The sequence below is a fragment of the Haliaeetus leucocephalus genome, unplaced genomic scaffold (assembly GCF_000737465.1).
Source record: "Haliaeetus leucocephalus isolate CR32 unplaced genomic scaffold, Haliaeetus_leucocephalus-4.0 Scaffold840, whole genome shotgun sequence".
Taxonomy (NCBI): domain Eukaryota; kingdom Metazoa; phylum Chordata; class Aves; order Accipitriformes; family Accipitridae; genus Haliaeetus; species Haliaeetus leucocephalus.
Window position 1 is genome coordinate 1,621,100 of NW_010973276.1, and position 16,864 is coordinate 1,637,963.

General features: G+C 37.5%; 1 protein-coding gene across 3 annotated transcripts in view; it reads left to right on the forward strand.

The window, feature by feature from the left end:
- The window catches only part of GIT2 (G protein-coupled receptor kinase interacting ArfGAP 2), a 34,802-nt gene that overhangs the window by 403 nt on the left and 17,535 nt on the right, over nucleotides 1–16,864 (forward strand). For all 3 annotated transcript variants that reach the window (XM_010582055.1, XM_010582056.1, XM_010582057.1), the window contains exons 2-14: nucleotides 4,309–4,442; nucleotides 4,972–5,084; nucleotides 5,825–5,930; nucleotides 6,296–6,382; nucleotides 6,528–6,658; nucleotides 7,814–7,908; nucleotides 8,743–8,788; nucleotides 10,357–10,408; nucleotides 12,420–12,492; nucleotides 12,838–12,935; nucleotides 13,239–13,350; nucleotides 14,381–14,523; nucleotides 15,336–15,485. In XM_010582055.1, the coding sequence (XP_010580357.1) occupies nucleotides 4,309–4,442; nucleotides 4,972–5,084; nucleotides 5,825–5,930; nucleotides 6,296–6,382; nucleotides 6,528–6,658; nucleotides 7,814–7,908; nucleotides 8,743–8,788; nucleotides 10,357–10,408; nucleotides 12,420–12,492; nucleotides 12,838–12,935; nucleotides 13,239–13,350; nucleotides 14,381–14,523; nucleotides 15,336–15,485 (1,340 nt within the window). The remainder of the gene's footprint in view (nucleotides 1–4,308; nucleotides 4,443–4,971; nucleotides 5,085–5,824; nucleotides 5,931–6,295; nucleotides 6,383–6,527; nucleotides 6,659–7,813; nucleotides 7,909–8,742; nucleotides 8,789–10,356; nucleotides 10,409–12,419; nucleotides 12,493–12,837; nucleotides 12,936–13,238; nucleotides 13,351–14,380; nucleotides 14,524–15,335; nucleotides 15,486–16,864) is intronic.

The window sequence follows — 16,864 nt, forward strand, 5'->3', positions numbered from 1 at the left end:
GGGCGGGGGGAAGGCGGTGCTGCCGGCGCTGTGCCGGGGGGTGTCACCGCCTCGTAGTGGCCCCTCGTCGGCGCTGTGCCGGTTTTGCTGGGTTTGGAGGCGTTTTTAGCGGTTTTGTCCCTATCGGGCTTTTTCTGAAGGACCCGTTTTCGTAGCGAGCGGTGGTGCGCCCAACCCTCTCTTCGGTTTGCTGTAATTTTAGTTGAAAAGCGTACGTACAGGTCGCCCTGGGAGCCCGGCTGTGTCTCCCCGCTGCCCTCTCGGATCAGCCCCGGGTCCGCGCTGAGGGGCCAGAGCTTCGGGGAACGAACGGGCCGTGGGCAGCGACCACGCTCTGGGTACAAGTAAATCCGAAACTTCTCAGCTTCGGAAGGAGGAAGGCTTACTCAAAGAAGTATTCCAGTCAGGGAGCTAAAAGGTGGGAGGAGGGTGTAGGCTGGAAATGAAAGGGACAGCGGCTGTTTCGGGGGACTTGGGAAGATGAGAGTGGGACTGGCTTTGGAGACCTCCCTTATTCTGAGGGTCAGGGGGAAGTAAAATTTAGACTTGTTAGGTGTACGACTGGTGTATGACAGTGTGGGTTGGGTGTAGGTACCCCAGACTTCCAAAGAAAGGGTGTTCTGAGCTGTCTGATAGACTCGGATTGGAAATGTTCAGTGAGCAGCACAGGTTCTGTGCTGACGTGCATGTTGTCTGCCTTACACTGCAGATAAGTTTGGGAGTTTATTGAAACATACCTTGTTTTTAGAAAGTCGGTTGCATCTCCTTTTCTGACCGTCTGTGGTTTTGCTGTTCTTATGTTTAAAGCTGTCCGGTTCACTTTTTTTTTTTTTTTGAGCAACTGTATGTATTTATTGTCTTTCCTTCCCAGAGTTATGTTGTTTTGTTGTTTGTGTTCTGTGCTGGTTCTTCCAATATAATTAGTTATGTAGATACTGAAATTAATTAAAACACTGTAATGTAGATAACATTTGAATGGCCAGAAGATATGATGTGGGAGAGGGGATAACAACTTTTATAAAATAGGACTTCTGTTTAAAAAGAAAAATTAAAAAATCCCAAATTAACTCCCAGGGAGTTACTTTTATCTTCATATAGTTTTGTTTTCACAATAAATAGAACGTGTGTATCTTACGTAGGCAGTTGTCCCTATCTTATACAAGGTAGCATATCTATGCTTTTAAACATCAGTGGTGTTACGACTCTGAGATAAAGTTGTGTTATTGTGTTCGTATTCGTTAAACTCGTCACGACTATGCAGTGTGTCAGAATCACTACTAGGGTAATCTTGTAAGCCAGCCTTTTAGTTTGTTGTGTCGTGATGTTATAGCATTGTCAGATATTTACTTGATCTTGGTGAAGAAATTTGCTGGGTTACTCATATATATGAAGAAGTCTTAATTTAACCCTTTCTTAAATTAAAAAAAAAAATCAAACCCTTGTTTTACTTAAACCAGAGGGAATTTGTCCTAGGGGTGGTAGGGAGCTGCTACGTGGGCAGCTGTGTCAGGAGACCTGGGGGGACTGCAGCCTTTTCACCCAGATCAGATGTAGCAAGTGCAGAATGCCTGACTGCTGTAATAATCAGTAGTTGCCCCTTGAACTTCATCAGTATACACTTTGTTTCTTTGGCAAAGTATGAATAGTTTTCTCTTACATGAGGTGATTTTACATGTACTTTTCTGGTACACTTCCTATTCTTGGGCAGGAGCTTGCTTTTCAAACTCATAGTTCAGGCTTGTCTTTATCACACACTTCCTGTTTTGAATCACTCTGCCATGTTCCTGAAAACAGATTTGACCTATCTTTCTAGCTTCTCCCCTGTTGTATTTTGGTATTGGCTTAAGTATATTTTGATTGTGTCCGTAATTGGATCTCTTTTAAAAATGATTGAAATAAATTCCAGCACAGACACTTCATTAAATTAAATTTAAACCTGAAATACCAATTTTCCCATAATCTGACAGCTCTCTCTCTGTTTCTTCCGACTGTGTAACATTGTGTTCCTTCTCCCTTTCCTGTCCCCACCTGTTACTTGGGAAGAAGTACACTGTACTAAGCCAGGTATTAATTGAATTGAGGGGCTACAAATAGTTGTGCAGTTTCATTGAAAAAACTCTTTCAATTAAACAAGCGTGACTCAGAAAACAGGTTGCAGTGCTCAACTTCTGACTGCTTTTTGATTAGTCCACTCTCCACCAGGCATGCTGTCAAATCCGCTGTGTTCTGTATCATTTAGGCTCCTTAACTGGGGCCTGAGCCACTGTCGGTCCTCTCTCTGGCCTCCCCGACGCTCACTAGGAGAAAAGAGCTTTCTCTTTGCCCATTGTGCTGAACTTTTCAGTTCCCTTGCCAAATCCATCTGTTGTCTTTCCTTTTGTTTTTCTTTTATTGTCGTCTTTTTTTGCATCACACCATCCACATTTCCAAGGGTGCCAGTTTTTGACAGATTCTACATAAACATGGACTTTCATCAATGTGATTTCTTTTAAATAGAATGTACAAGCTGAAATTATAAGCAAGGTCTCAGCTTTTTTCTTCAGAAGAATTTTAAACCCCTGTTTCTGCTATGAAATGACCAAATAAACAGTAGCTGACTTTATCATGGCTAAAGAGCAATTGTTTGGAGCCCGTTAAATTAGGTGTTGAGGTGGATGTAAAGGAAAAAAAAAACTGATGATGACTCTTGGTCAAAACAGAGTGAGGCTCACAGCAGCCTGTAACTAGTGATTGAAACAAGAAACGTAATGGCTTTCAGAAGAATCCTATTAGTTTATGAATGAGTATGTGATAAGGTTGTCTGTAATGAAAAGGGACTAGACTCGTCAATCTGGAAGGCTGCCTCCAGTCTTGGGTCATTAGGTTAGTGCTAATGCGTCTCATTTCATTGTTATTTTTTTCCTTCTTAGAGGTGAAAGTTGTTAAAATAATGGAATGATTTAATAAGGAGGTTGCGTGCTTGTTATTAATTTGTTTTTTAAATTAGGTTAGGTTTTTTTTCTAAAACATATGCTTTAATTTGGCTCTGGGCTGTGATAGTTATCATCTGTGAATAGATGCTCCCATCCCTCATGGCCTGTGGTTCGAACAGGTTTGCCTACATTGCCTTCAGCACACTTACATCAACTCTGCTTAAAAACCACAACTGTGATCAGATCTCATGTTTCAGGGATTCAGTAAGTTTATTGCATGGGTCAGAGAAGACTTTTTTATGATGCACAATTGCTTAGATGTATTCTGACAGCATGCAGAAGTTCTTGCATCAGATACCAGCATTGTGTTGTACTCACTTATTTAGCCTCAAACTGATCTCTGGATTTGAAATTAAGAAGAATTTTCCAAAACAAAAGAGAATCTTGAATTCCCTTTTCTTTTTCCTGGGATGTGCTAGATCTGAAGATCTGTCTTGCTGCTCAGTTGCCTGTTACTGCAGGGTTCTTGGCACGTTGAGTTTCATGCGTCACTGACAGAAAACTGGAGTTTCTTCTGAAGACTGAGCTAAGAGTGGCAGAGGGACCTCAGTTTAATGTCCTGTTTTGCATATATTCAGTTGCAATCTGATGTAACACTCCTCAGTTTTATACTTTTTGATGTTTGAAGCTACATAATAGCTAGTATATGTTATTTACTACTTCACCTTCCATCAGTTGTCTTTCTGGGTTGCTTATAAGATGGTTTCAATTTGGATCTGTTGAGTTGAAGTTAATTTGCTTGCCAGTTTTTGATTTTACTGAGTGTTTACCTTGACACATATATATCTTTTTTTTCTTTTTTTTTTTACTCTGACACTCTTGAGTGTTTTTACTATTTAATGTGAAAATTTTAAAAAATTGTACTGATATAGAACTGAAGACTGAGTAGTATGTGAAGAAGCATGATTGCTATTACCACTTTTTATTTATAGACTTTTGAGTTTTTCAGAAGAGGAGGTAGGTACTATTGTTAGAAATATTTCTGTAGGACTCCACTAAATGACAGGTAAGCACTTAAAGAAAGTAATAAATTTAGTGTCCTGTTACACTTGCAAAGAAAGTATTTTCATAGGAAGAACTGTAAACAGTGGGGCTTGTTTCAGAGTTTCCACAGCAGGTCTCCTTGCTGTCCTAGGACTCCTACCTCCCCAGCAAGTGTAAGGGCTGTTATTTCCTCAGCATCCAGAGGCCCAGCAAGGCTGTAACATTCACAAGCTTATACAATGGCTAAGCAGTAAAGCTAAGGTTAGAAGGCAGGGCTCCTCATTTTAGACTCTGTGTTTGAAATACGAGGTCATATTGCCTTCTGTGTTGTAATTAACGTATTTTTTTTCAGATCCGTGTTGGGCATCTATAAACAGAGGGATTCTGATCTGTGATGAGTGTTGCAGTGTTCATCGAAGTTTGGGGCGTCATATCTCTCAAGTGAGACATCTCAAGCATACACCATGGCCTCCAACACTGCTGCAGGTAAAAAGTAAAACTGTGTCTCCCTTCATTAAAACTAGATACATTAATTTTTTTAACACGTTTTATGGAATTTAAATCACTAAGTTTTTGTTTGAGAGCAGCTGGTCCTTTTAAGCTTTCTTTTTCTAAGTTAGTCTGCTTTTATTTCTCTTGTTTTGCTATGATGGACCACTAAAATCAGAATTGTCTATGCCTTTTTAATTTGATACCTTTGTTTTGGAAGGTCTCCTTCAACTTTTCTTTCAGACTTCTGCGATGCATCTGCTTCAACCTAAATTTTCAATCTATAGCAAGCCCCTCTTCAGTAGAGCTGCTGTTGGGAAGAATAGAGAATTTTAAGGGGGTTCTTACTACATTCTGCATGTGCCTGGTTCTTATACCCCAGTACGTTATGGATGCTGGCACACAGAATATGAATCTCTGTTGGCTTGCTGTCTGGTTGAAAATAATTACAGATATTTGATAGTCAGTCTGTGCAGCTAGCAGCAAAATCTCTTTACTGCCTGGTTGTATACATTTTGGATTTCAGATGGTTGAAACACTGTATAGTAATGGTGCTAACTCCATATGGGAACATTCGTTGCTGGACCCTGCCTCTGTTATGAGTGGAAGGCGCAAAGCTAGCCCACAGGATAAAGTGCAGTAAGTGGAAAATTACAGAATTTTTTGGTTTTGTAGAAGCGTGATTATTTTATTCAGCAGTAACAGAGACGGCAAGGTGTCTGTGGGAACCTGTGTATATTTTGTTGTAGGAAGAGAACAGGAGTAAACTAGTCAGTTGTTCACTCACTTTTTACCTTTTTTTTTTAAATTTCCAATGATTTATTTTTTTCAAAATTATTGCAAAAATGGAAATACATTGGTTGAATTCTCTGAACTATAGATTCCTGACCTCTAGCTTTGAGTAGTGAGAACCTTTACTTGTACTTGACTCAAAAGACTTTTAATTCTCATGCCATATGCTTCAGTTAACTGAATGCTGCTAATGAGAATGAGTTTGGTTGATGAATTAAAAATTGAGAGATTTCTCTCATGAATATGATGCTTCATTTTAAAATGTAAATAAATGCATATAGTAAGTATAGGTCTTAAATTGGCATAATTAAGTTCAGTGTTTACTTCTAAGAAATATACGCTACATCCTACAGTCTGCAGATATTTTGATGTTTGTAACAAAAGTATGCTCTGTATAGTTAGACAGTCTGCACTGCATTGTTTTGTTAATGAAAATATTTTTCCATGTCTAACTTTGCTACTAGTAGCATGCAAAGTCTAATGCAATCTTCACTTGTGAATTTTCCTTTTTCTAGAGCATCTGTATTATTGTGAAAGCACTAGTATTTATTTTCTTTCTCTTCTGTTGCTTGGGTTTCTCTTTACAGTCCCAATAAAGCAGAATTCATTAGAGCTAAATATCAAATGTTAGCATTTGTTCATCGCTTGCCATGCCGTGAAGATGACAGTGTTACTGCCAAAGATCTTAGTAAGGTTAGTATGTTTTTTCTGGCGGCCTGCAGAAACTACAACTTTTGTGTAACAGAACAGTGACATCTGACTGAGTTAAATTGGTTGCTTTTGACTTGAGATAACTATTGCTGTTCTTCACCACTATTACATAAACAAATACAGCTTGACTTCAACTTGAAGCCACTTTTTTTTGGTAATACATATGTAGATACTGGAGTTGTGGATGGTTAAGAGGCATCAATTTAGGTAACCTGGAGAAAAATGTTTACAGAAAACAGCTGTAGCAAGAATTCTTGCATACCTGTTTCTAAAAGCATGGCTAAAAAAACAAATGCTGAATCACAGTTATTGCTGCTGTATTAAGTACAATCCCGCTTCTTTTTCAGCAACTCCATTCCAGTGTAAGGACAGGGAATCTGGAGACGTGTTTGCGATTACTCTCCTTAGGAGCTCAAGCCAACTTCTTCCATCCTGTATGAACACTTTTTTCATTATTTTGATATACAATCAATTCTTACAGTTCATAGTATTTATACTGATTTCAGCTGATACACATTATATTTTAATCTTCTACTCAGACCTGTTGATTAAGTAGATGTTTTTCTTAATAACTTGTAGGAGAAAGGAAACACCCCACTCCATGTTGCTGCTAAGGCAGGACAGACTTTACAAGCAGAATTACTAGCCGTTTATGGTGCTGATCCTGGCACGCAAGATTCCAATGGAAAAACTCCGGTTGACTATGCAAGGTAGAAGGCTCTGACATATGTGATGCTCGTATATTAACTGATGTTCCTAAACCACATGATGAACCTGCTTAGATATGTTTCTGTCCTGAAAATAATTTGACTGTTAAATGCTAGTAGGTACTTTTTCCAGAAAGAGCAAGTGCATAAAGAGTATAAATAAGCATTTTCATCATTTCATAGCCTGTATTCTTGTGGATGCTTGAGACAACAGTTGTGATCCCAATGAAACAGGCTGTGCCAATCTAGCAGCTTACAGAAAAGTAATCTGAGGAGAAGAGTTCCTGCAAGCTCAGCAAGCTGAGTAGACTCCAGGAGTGCAGATTAACTAGGGAATGGCTGTAGGAAAGAAAGGGCTGGACTGCACAGATGGGTCAGGGAGTAGGGGGTAGAACCAGGCTTTTTAGTGGCAGTGAACTGTTAGGCACATCCAGTTGCAGAACTGCACCCTCAGGAAAGGCTACCTTTAGAAGGGCTCTAGGTTTCTGAAGGGCAGACAATATTCATGTCAAGAAAGATTAAACATGAATGTCTCTGCTGATTAGTTGGGCAGTAATGAGGCACTGCAAGATTTGCAGCACAGCATTGAAGGTTTTTTGTGTTTATATGCGAAATTGGACATTACTGATGAACTAGAAGCTGCACATTTGTGTAAATGAAGCATCCTCATTGCTCTGATTCCTTTTGAATTGAGGCCATGAATGGAATCTGATGACTGTGTAAGTTCACTTGGTTGCAGAAGACAATATGCCAGAATATTTCCATTTCTCAATGTTGTTAGTCAAATGTGAAGTTGGGTGAGTTTGCAGTGTGACTTCATGAACCGTCTAGAAAATTGTAAATAATGTATTCAAAATAGCCTATATAACCTGTTTGGTTTTTTCTACAGCAAAGCAGTAGGCAAAGGTTTTCAGAGTTTTGACTGGCTCATTTGAAAAGTTCATAAAAGTTTATCTAGGGTTTTTTTTTTTGCCCACTGGAAGATACTGTTGAAAATCCTGCTGTTAGTCTGTGCTGTGTTGATATGCTCAAACATGTGCATTGTTGAACAGTGGCTAAACTAAAGCTGTTTCTCTGACCATTTTTTAATTTTTTGTATGTCTCGAAATGAGTAACTAATCTAACTTTTGTGTTTGTGTGTGTGTGTGTGTAAACCAGACAAGGTGGGCATCATGAACTGGCAGAGCGCCTGGTAGAAATTCAGTATGAACTGACAGACAGGTTAGCTTTCTATCTCTGTGGCAGGAAACCAGGTAAGTAGAAAAAACTACACTCCGAGATCTTTCAGTGTTAATTATAGGACAGTTCAAACTATGGTATATAATGTTTGTGTTGGTGTTACTACATTTTTTATATGCATTTCAAATATTCTAACATTACATGAATTTATATAGGAAGAACTGAAGAAAGTATAAGATGTAAGATTAGTGATAATGCATTTAAAATTCAGATAAAAGTGCAGGATTTCAAGTATACCTAAATTAAAAATTAAGATCCTTTCTGTTTTTCCACAAATATGTGTTCTGTAAATGGAATACCCCTGCAAGTGTGGAGAAACCTATGTGTAAGATCAGATGAGTACTGTTTAACTTCAAGGAATGAATTGCAGGGAAAATACAGATTTTGTGAATGTTGAATAGTCTCCAGGAGATATTGTAGAAACTCAGTCTGAGTAGTTTCTTTTCATTGAAATGCAAAAACATGGGAGTATTCAATTAAGTGGGTACCTTTTGAATACAAGCACACTTAGAAGTTTTTAGCCATTAGGTACCATAAAGACACCTATATTAGACCTTTTTTTTTTTTTAATGGAACGTTAAAACAGTCGATAAGCCTTAACTGGAATCTTTGATAACACCAGGAAATGGTGGTAGGAACCTTCTTTGAAGCCTTGCTAGATTCCTGTAATTGGAAATTGAGTAATTACATGCAAGATAAATGATTCTATGTTTGCCTGTTGCATATATTCTTGGGTTTCTCATTACTCTGTCTTTTAGTAACATTGAATACAAGCTGTATACCCTGACAACATTGAAAACTATATTCTAGTAACAACCTATTAAAGTGCAATTTGTTTTCAACTCTAGAGCATAAAAATGGACAGCACTTTGTTATACCTCAGATGGCAGACAGGTAAGTTGCTGATTCCACATCATGTCTGAAAACATCAAAATAAAAAAACCCCTAATAACTGAGTTTCCTTTCCTTTCTGAAACAACTTTTAAGCTTGTTGTCGTTCTAACTTTTTAGTGTGTGCCTTTATCAATCTTGCAAGCTTTTTTTCCCTAGAAAGAATATTGTCATTTAAGCAAAATCAGAAAATTATAGAACTTTACTGTATTTGTTAAAATGCAGGGGGAAGGTGAGACAATTATCTTAAGGGAATGCACATGGGGATTCCTGGGAAACAGATTTTTTTAAATAATGTAAGAAACAGTTGAGTTAGTTTCCTGGCACGGCATTTTGAAACTAATACCTGCAAGAAAGCTGCATTTTTCTCTGAAAATATTTGTACTTTTGATCATCTGAGTGCTTTTAACTTTTGGCTACGGTCAATGAAATCATATTTGTGTAAAACATCAAGTATTAATCATAAGTCCCTATTTTTCTTTTATTGCTATGCAATTGGAAATAAGACGGCTGTAAGTATACTACTGTTCAACTTATTGCTTGCAAAATTTCTATGAAAAACTGTAATAAAATAATTATAGAAACTATGTAATAGTTGGTAAAATACTTAGTGTTAACATCTGTAATGTTTTTAGATATGCTGTGTTTAGCTATTGGATAAAGTACTGTGTATTTTCAGTGCAAAATATTTTGCAGAGCACAGTAAGTACCATTTGCCTCATTACACAGAGAAGGAAGTTGATATGCAGAGAAAATTACTTGTTCAAAGATGCTGCTCAGATTGCAGAGCCTGCAGTACAACCTGACTGTCCTGCCTCTGCCTGATGTCCTCTGCGGGTTTTTTTTTTTTTTTTTTTTTCCCCTTGTCTAGGTGACTGCTTACACAAACTCTCTGTGATGTCAGTTAATCATACAGCAGTTTTATTTGAGCCTTTCCATCCTTTTAGGTCAGAGGAGTCTTCTGGGTGATACAAATATGGACTCAAAATTTGTCAGCTTCCTGATCTGTGGCTTTTAGAATAAATTCTGTTGAACTGCACAATTTTCATCTTGTGCCTCATGTTGAACACTGAAAACTAGTGGAAGAGATTGTTTACTAACCGGTACAGAATAATTTTAAGCATGGCCCTATTGATGTAGCCATTTGCCAGCCTGATGGTCACCTACCTCCTGCACAGTCCAGTGGAACAAATCCTGTGTGTTTTATGTGGACTCCAGTTTTGGTCAGAATGATTGTATTGTTTTGATTCTTTACAGAAAGCATTTTGTTGCACTACAACTTGACTGCTTCTTGAGCTATGCAAATGTGGGTATTCACATTCCAAAGGATTTTTGGGATTCTTTTGTTTTAAATGCAAGATTGTTGTTCAGAAAAGCTTAAGAATATACTAATTGGTGTATTAGCAATATTAGTAAGATCAATGTGTTAAAAACTGTATTAAAAATACTAAAAGATCAAGGACTTTCAAATAAAAGTGACATTTTAATAATTGAATTATTGAAACATAGTATTTGTGTTTAAACAAGCTATTAAATGCTGTAGATGTAATGATCACTTTTTGTTTTCATAGCAGTCTAGATTTATCAGAACTTGCAAAAGCAGCTAAGAAGAAGCTTCAGTCTGTAAGTAAAACTTCTTTGTCTAGACGTGGCAAACTGCACTTCATCTTTCAAGCTGGTTTCAGCTGCTATTAATTCCTGCATAAATAAATGTCAACTCTGTAGCAAGCTAAAAGTCTGGAGAAGAACATGAAAATTGGCAGAAATGGAGGAGCAGAGATGATGACAAATCCATTATGGAGATGTTGGTCTTATTTGGAGTAGTATCTCTAGGTCTGTCTCCCCAGTTCAGAACCTTAAATTTTGTTGTTTGTCTTGCTCTCATGTATTTTATATAAATCTGTATGTTAAATGTTACTTTGCCTTTAACTTTCTGCAAAACCAGAATAGTGCATTACTGTCCGCTAATTAGTTGATAGTAATGCCAGCTCACTTATAGTGTTGGTAACCAAATCATTGTACAAGTTAGAGTGGGAATATGTTTTCCCTCTACTTAAAGCTTTTAGCTGAAGCAAATTGTATCAAAGGATAAAAATCTTGCAGTTGGGGGAGGAACAATCCTGGTGATACTCTTCTGTTCAACAATGTCCATTTTTCTCTAAAGGTAATGCTAGTGGTCATGAAAATTCCAGCTGAGCAAGCCAGCCTGTGTAGAACTGGTATTCAGATAGCAATCAATACAAACCAGATATGAATCCTACTTTAGAATTGGCTTTCTGCTGTTAACATGCTGTTAGTGACTACTTTAAGTGCATTGCTAGCTAGAAGTAGATGGATTCCTGCATTGTATTTTTGCAAGTTACGGTGGGTAGCCCAGCACCAACACAGTCCACCCCAGCATGACTGGGGAGAGCATAGGAAGAGCAAAAGGGAGAAAACCCATAGGTTGAGATAAAGGCAGTTTAATAGGTGAAGAGAAGAAAAACAAGTGAAGCACCTCCCACAGGCAGACTACTACAGACTGCCCAGCTAGTCTCTGAAAAGCTATCTTGGAAGCCAAAAACCAAACTATCTCTTCCTCTACCCCAGATTTTATTGCTAAGCATGCCATGGTATGGAATGGAACATCCCTGTGGCAGATTCACGTTAGCTGTCCTGGCTGGGTCTCCTCCCAGCTTCATGCCCACCCTGACTGAGCCTACTTGCTGCTGGGTGGTGGGGTGGGCAGGAGTGGGGGGGGAGAATGCCTTGATGTTGTGCAAGCACTGTTCAGCGGCACCCAAAACTAGGTAGTGTTATCTGCGCTGCTTGAGCCACAAATTCAAAACACAGCAAGCATCATGGGGGCTACTATGAAGAAAGTTAATTCCACCCCTGCCACATCCAGTACACAAGTAAACATAATGGCTTTATCTGGGTTCAAGAATGATGGCACTTGCCCTTTGGTTAAGAATAGCACTCAAACTCTGGAAAAAGCAGGACTGGTTTTCCTGCTATCACCCTAGAAAGTGTTAGGTTTTTCACCCTTTTTAGTACAGCTTGTACCAGAGAAGGAAGATGAGCTATCTATTCAGGCTTGCTTACACAGTCAGTTAGTTATCAAGTCTACCCATTACTAATGTTAATGCGCTGTACTTCAGTAAGTGAAATATCCACAAAGCCCTGTGACATCTTAATTTCATGTCTGATCATCTGACAGCTCACTTCTTTATAATGCAAGTATCTCTCTTGAGCCATCCACTGTAGCAGCAGTTTGAAACATGCAAACATTTCTTAGTCTTCACTGTTCACTTAAGCCCAAATCTACAGTGGCATTTGGATACCTAATTCTCAGAGTAAGTCTGCTTCACCCCAAATACACAAGGTGTTTTTGATCACATAGGAGAGGAGAAAAATCCATTAACCAGTAAAGGAAAAGTGTAGAACAGTATTGTTGTCTCCGTATCTAGCAATCAGACAGTCGTATATATCTGCTTAATGGATTACTTTACTATGCAGGCTGAGGAACAAGCAACTGTATAGGCTGAAGAGCAGCCAAGCGAGAGTAGAGTTGTGCTCTTATATTTTCTATGTTATAGAGGTCTTATTAGGTTTTGTTTCTTTTCAAGCTGTAATTATTCTCTTCTACCTTTAGCTAAGCAACCACTTATTTGAAGAACTTGCCATGGATGTGTATGATGAAGTTGACAGGAGGGAAACAGATGCAGGTGAATGAGGCTTTCTGAAATATGTATAAAATAAATTTGAATTGTTACATTATGTACAAGATACTACTGCAAGCATATGTTCTGTTTGAAGTACTTTTGTATTCCGTAATTGCTGATAATAGTAGTTTCTTTATCTTTCATTGTCTGAAGGTGATGTTAGTTGAAAAAAATCTTGTGTTTTTATGAAGTAGAGAACCCTCTAGGGAAAAAAGCCTTCCTTTGAATTGATTGTGTATGTTTGAAATTGTGGTCTTTTATTCTTTGATGAGAAACACTGTCAAATAGTACAGGAAGGTTATTCCCTCTTTTTTTTTCTTTTTTTTTTTCTTCTTCTTCCCTGAGCAGTCTGGCTTGCTACTCAGAATCATAGTACTCTTGTGACAGAGACCACAGTGGTCCCTTTTCTTCCCGTAAATCCTGAGTATTCCTCAACCAGGAATCAGGTATGCAATCTTCTTAATACTGTAAAACTATTTTTATTTAATAGGCCAGGTATTCTAAGTAATACTGTTTTACTGTACTTCACTACTGTAGAAGAGTTGCATCTACTTGCGAAGCTATTTTAACCTCTTTACATTTCCCCTGCCCGGGAGCGTGCAGCTTGATAACTTAAATCACACTTTTTGCAATACATGTAATTGAACAATCAACTCACTACAAGTGCTATGGTCTTAGTGTTACCTGGGAACTCTGCTGTTCATCTAATATATGATATACTTTTTTTTCTGCGTTATTCTGTAATTTAGGGAAGACAGAAACTGGCTCGATTTAATGCCCATGAATTTGCTACGCTAGTTATAGATATCTTAAGTGATGCCAAAAGAAGACAACAGGGGAATCCTCTCACTGGTTCAAAAGGTGAGTATACTTTTGGTTGTCACCTCTTCTATATGCAATTCTTCAGTAGTTTACTTGATACCATAGCCTCATTCAGAAGTACTATATGAATGAAGAAAGAGATTTATACTGTTTTTATAAATGAAAAGAACAAATCATGTGGATAGCAGACTATTGACAACATGCATTAGGCCACCAAAATAATGCCCAAATACAGGAGATTTGTCTGTTAAGGTTGGTATTTGTAATATAATTAAATTAAGCGGAATTTGTGCAATTCAGGAACATTTTTTTATGTTGGGTGTGACTTTTATGATAACTTGGTAAAATTTTCCAGAATGCTCCTGTACAGTTTTAGAGCGGTGGTACTTTTGATAGGCAGCTAGGATAATGTCAGTGTTTTAGATGCTGGCTGTCCTGGCTGCTCTATATATGCAGGACTTTGCTGTAATTTAGATGCTCTTGAGCTTACTGCTAATTCACCTAAAAATGTTTACTTTCTGTATTTATTGAGTACAATAGATACCAAAGAATACAAATACCTATGCCAGCAACCAGACAGAGCCATAGTTCTAGCCTTGATGGTATGGAACAGGATTTGAACACTAGTTTTCCCTCTGGAGAGAAAATATAAAAAAATCTATTCTAACTTTTAATTTTTCCTCTATATTTTTCATTTGAATGTTGACATCCATTTGTTCAGTGTAGTCTGTTGGGGTTTTTTCCCCCTTATGTAAATTTTATTAAGTTATTAAAGCATGTTTCTCACCACTTATTTTAACTTGCCTAAACACTTAGAAGAAATGAAAAGACAAAACCATAAAACTTTGACATTTTGGACAGTAATAATCCATACCTATTAGGCGGATCTAAATTATTTTTTTTTGAACTGGGCTAGTCAAATGGTACTTTATTATGGCATGTCTTGTATTGTCTCTCTGGGTGAAAATATTTTCTGATTTATTTATTTTTTAATTTACTTTAAATTATGCACTTCTCTTTCTTCTCCAAACTGACTAGTATGTTTTTAAATGGTGTATGTTGATCACAGAAAATGTGGAGCTGATACTCAAATCAATCAGCAATCAACATAGTAGTGAAAGTCAGGATAATGACCAGCCTGATTATGACAGCGTTGCTTCAGATGAAGACACAGATCTGGAGACAAATGCAGCTAAATCAAACAGACAGAAGGTAGGTTTGCAAGATTTACACACACACCAAATTTTATTCATATAGGTAATCTGCAGTCAGTCTTGCCCCTAGTGAGGGGATTTAACATGCGTAAACGATCAGAAAATGAATCTTCTAATTAATTTTCAAATTCATTTCAGAATCATCTCTCAGTCTATGAACTTTAACAAAGTTACGTGTTCTGATTTCAGGAATTTTCATTGTAAATAAAATGCTCCTCTAGAAAAGTAATGTGTGCCACTGTGCATGTCTGGAGTGAAGATATAGGTCTAATTGCATAGATGAAATAATTGGATCTACCAAAACACACTTAATCAGTGATTCCATGGTATTTCACAAACTGCTTCCTACTGAAGAAATATTTACAGGAGACCAATAGTGATTAGAGTGTTTTAAACCGTTCCTGAAAATAATGCAGCATGGTGAAAGAGGGGCAGTAAACCTAGTACTTCTAGTTTAATCTTCCCTGGTAATATGCACACTGGATATTTAGTAATCTGTCTTTTATGACTTTCCAGTTCCTTGTTGCGTATTTTAAAAAAATCCTTGTGAAACAGTATTGTTTCTGAAACAATATTGTCACTGAAATGCTGAGACAAATGTTTTTGTGCATAGAGGAGCTAAGAGTTGATTGACATCAAATTTCCTTTATATTACACTAAAACTATTTTAATGGATCTTATTAATTTGAACTTAATTTGAACCATGATTCCTTTAAAGTACATTGAAAAGCTGTTGAAATCTCATTGTCTTGTTTTCTTTTGGTAATCTGTTTCTCAATGGTCTAAGTATTGTTCTCTTACTGGTTATAGAGCCTGGATTCAGACTTATCAGATGGACCAGTGACAGCCCAAGAATATATGCAAGTTAAAAATGCATTGGTGGCTTCTGAGGTAAAGATTCAGCAGTTAATGAAAGTGAACATCAACTTGAGTGATGAGCTGAGAATCATGCAGAAAAAGGTAACAGGCACAACAGTGTAACCCCTTCATCTCTTGCTGTATTTTAAGTTGACTGGAATAAAACTGCTGAAACTGAAGATGCAATAACCCAATATTAGGATAGTGAGAATACTTACTTTAAAATGGAGCTGCCTTGGCATTGGATATGAGACTATAAATGTATGTTTGCAGCACATGCTTTGAATGTTTTTTTTTGTGGAGATGATGATCTGCTTAGTTCACTTGGACATAAGTTTTCCAAGTGACAAGACAGTTGTTACAAGTCTTGTATGTTTTTGCTGTCTTGCTTCACGATAAGCAGTTTTCAACAATGAGGAAGTAAGTGCTAGCACACACCTTATGTGTGTGCACATATCTATATAATGAAATTGCAACTTTTCTGGTAAATATGCTGGGTTTTTTTCCATTAATAAGCCTAGCTTGGAATGAAGGGAAATTAAAATCCCAATCCAGTTTGGCAGTAGAAAATAATCTGAAATGTGGCAATACCATATAAAGTTCTCACATACCAGGAGGCCAAGATTTATTTGTTTGCTTGCATTTGAATCTGTGGGAAATAGCACATAAAGGATATAGTGGTAAACTCAATTACTGCTTTAAACCTTCAATGTGGGTTTTGTCTAGACGAGGATAAGGTAGAGATATCTCATTTACAATATGAGTTACTATGTATAGGTAGTCTTATGCAAACAGAAAACTGAACATTTTTTGCTAAAATCCTGAATTTAAAGCTCCTAAAACCCAGTTTGGATGCCAGGCCTTCTAATCTTTATATAAACAAATCAACAATTTGTTGCATGCTTTGCTAGTGTTCTGGTAAATTGAGATTTTTGCAGGGTAGAGGAGAATTTATATCTGTATTGAGTTCACTATCCTGTGTGTCATCCTAGCCTAGAAAAGGCTGGCTGCTTCCTCAAATTCTTTGCCTAGTGTTAAAAATCTTCTTTTCCAAATAATTACAATACTGCAAGACTTACAGTATGTGCTGCAGAAGTGTTCTCTCTGTAGAGAAAGGTGTTCAAGCTGTGCTTCTGCAGAGATGAACCTGTGCTGAGAGATTTTCCCTGTTGTTTTGGGGCAAAGAGGCTGATGCTTTGGAGAGTGGTGGGAATTGTTGAGCTAGCATCTGAAGCCAAGCTAATTCAGTGGATTCAAATATCTTTGTCTGTTAAGTGCGATCCTTCTGTTACAACTGTGTTAAGCCTTTCAGATCTATTGGAATGGTGAATACTAAGAGATCTCAGGGTGTTTCCGTGGTCTTTTAGCAGCTTGTATTGGTTAAGCACTTCTCTGCATCAATTGAATTAACTTTTCACTTACACTGAGTTTCTTTAACTAGATGAAGTCTATTTTGGGGGGGGGGGGGGGCGTTTTTGGGG